At 40.4% G+C, this 2,696-nt stretch overlaps 1 protein-coding gene across 1 annotated transcript; it reads right to left on the bottom strand.

Moving 5' to 3' along the window:
• Nucleotides 1-258: 258 nt before the first annotated feature.
• Nucleotides 259-2,696, bottom strand: LOC109909736 (short neurotoxin 8). The gene is made up of 3 exons (XM_020508750.2): nt 2,463-2,696; nt 892-993; nt 259-754 (listed from the first exon to the last, which is right to left on the bottom strand). The coding sequence occupies exons 1-3, from the start codon at nt 2,515-2,517 to the stop codon at nt 669-671; spliced, it is 243 nt and encodes an 80-aa protein (XP_020364339.1). The 5' UTR covers nt 2,518-2,696; the 3' UTR covers nt 259-668.

Genomic DNA, 2,696 nt, shown 5'->3' with positions numbered 1-2,696 from the left:
ACAATAAGATGATTTTATATGTGTAGTGGTGAGTAGTGGTGAGTGGTACAGGTTCTCCATAACTCCCCCTCATTAGAGGGATTTAGATAATCCTGCCTGCCCAGATGCATACGGCCACGACAGGCCAGCATTGTCCCCGTCTGGTGACCCACATCCCAGCAGAAGGCCATGAGCCAGCATGACCCACTCAGGAGCATCTGGAGAGAGAGGAGACTAGGAGAGGCTACACTAGAATCACAGCTCAGGCATTGGAAATCCTCATTACTGTAAAACCTCCATGTTTTAATGCATTAAGTTAAGCTTTGAATGACAGCAGAAGCAGTTGAGAGTTGTTCAAAGGGCTAGATTGTTTTGCACGACAGAAAGTATAGTATTGCCTTTTTTAAAGATTATCACAAACAATAGCACTGACTTTGCTGATAACTTCTTTATTGAGGAAAAATGTACTTACTATGATTGTGATATGGGTTGTCTCACCTAGCTATCTTGAGATGAATGCACTAACTAAGTCGCTCTGGATAAGAGTGTCTGCTAAATTACTCAAATGTAAATGTAATTCATTGAAAGGTTATAATGTATCCCATATTCTAAAGTATGTCCCACACAACATTCAACTGTCTCTAAACAGAAGGTGTGTAGTCAGTGGTGATGGTTCTCCGTGGATCATGTCAGTTCTCACACAGGTCTCCCTGGCAACAGTAGGCGTTGACACCTGAGACACACATCTCCTCGCAGGTACGAGTCACTGTGTCCGCTGTGAAGGAAAAGAAGGAAGTAGAAAATGTTTGAGCAATTTACAGATGATTATTGCGCTCAGTTGATTAATAATACATCAATATTATTGATACAGATTGAAAGGACTGACTGAAAGAAGACAAGTGGAACATTTACCAGTCACCACAGTTCTGCAGAACATGCTCGATGGTGGACATTCTGTCACTTGCTTGCAGTCAGCATCATCCTCTTCACAGGTGTAACACCTGAGTGTGAGCACTGTGGAGAAATTCACATTTAGAGCAGAAGTGATGATAGGATTCTTAAAGTGTGGATCATCATTAGCTTATCAAAAAACAGTGGTGGAAAAAGTACCCAATTGTCATACTTGAGTAAAAGTAAAGATACCTTAATAGAAAATGACCAAAAATAAAAGTGAAAGACATCTAGTAAAATACTACTTGAGTAAAAGTCTAAAAGTATTTGGTTTTAAATATGTTTCAGTGGCAAAAGTAAATTTAATTGCTAAAATATACTTAAGTAACAAAAGTAAAAGTAGAAATAATTTCAAATTCCTTATATTAAGCAAACCAGACGGCACGATTTTGTTGTTGATTTAATTGAGGGATAGCCAGGGGCACACTTCAACACTCATACATCATGTACAAACAAAGCATTTGTGTTTAGTGAGTCTGCCAGATCAGAGGCAGTAGATGACCAGGGATGTTCTCTGTTTAGTGAGTCTGCCAGATCAGAGGCAGTAGATGACCAGGGATGTTCTCTGTTTAGTGAGTCTGCCAGATCAGAGGCAGTAGATGACCAGGGATGTTCTCTGTTTAGTGAGTCTGCCAGATCAGAGGCAGTAGATGACCAGGGATGTTCTCTGTTTAGTGAGTCTGCCAGATCAGAGGCAGTAGATGACCAGGGATGTTCTCTGTTTAGTGAGTCTGCCAGATAAGAGGCAGTAGATGACCAGGGATGTTCTCTGTTTAGTGAGTCTGCCAGATCAGAGGCAGTAGATGACCAGGGATGTTCTCTGTTTAGTGAGTCTGCCAGATAAGAGACAGTAGATGACCAGGGATGTTCTCTGTTTAGTGAGTCTGCCAGATAAGAGGCAGTAGATGACCAGGGATGTTCTCTGTTTAGTGAGTCTGCCAGATCAGAGGCAGTAGATGACCAGGGATGTTCTCTGTTTAGTGAGTCTGCCAGATAAGAGGCAGTAGATGACCAGGGATGTTCTCTGTTTAGTGAGTCTGCCAGATAAGAGGCAGTAGATGACCAGGGATGTTCTCTTGATAAGTGTGTGAATTGGACCATTTTCCTGTCTTAACCATTCAAAATGTAACTGGTACTTTTGGGTGGCAGGGAAATGTATGGTGTAAAAGTCAAAGTTTTCAAAAATATAAACAGTTAAGAAAAGTACAGATACCCCAAAAAACAAGTTAAGTATTTTTACTTAAGTACTTTACACCACTGCAAATAAATACATTGGCATTGAGAAAGTTAGTTGTCAGTCTATCAAGAGGAGTGTGAGCATTTTCATTCCTTACTAAGTTGTTGAAGATCCTTGATTGTTATAAGATCAAACTTTTCCCCTAACAAACATAGTTCAACAACATCATGCAACGTAGGCTACATATGAATCATTTTGCCCTGGACCTGAAATTGAGTTTTTTTAAAGCACACCTCAACCAAGAGTTGCATCTATCATATTTATAAACCAGTCTATATTTATTAAGTTTGCTCACCTTGAGTGTTACAGAGCAGCACCAGCAGCACAGTTGTCAGTAGCAGGGTCCTCATGTTGTCCAGTAGTGTGAAGGAGTAATGTACAGGTACAGCGTTTGTACTGATACACCTTGCAATGTACTGAGTACACACCTAAACAGACTAGTTTATTTCATTGTGCACTTACATTAAATGCATTCCTTCCCCCTTTGTTTTCTAAGACAAATTCAAGCAATGCAGCGAGACAAGGAGGA

This window comes from Oncorhynchus kisutch, linkage group LG18 (assembly GCF_002021735.2).
Source record: "Oncorhynchus kisutch isolate 150728-3 linkage group LG18, Okis_V2, whole genome shotgun sequence".
Lineage (NCBI taxonomy): Eukaryota > Metazoa > Chordata > Actinopteri > Salmoniformes > Salmonidae > Oncorhynchus > Oncorhynchus kisutch.
Note: the sequence above shows the minus strand (reverse complement) of the source record. Positions and strands in the feature narration are given on the sequence as shown.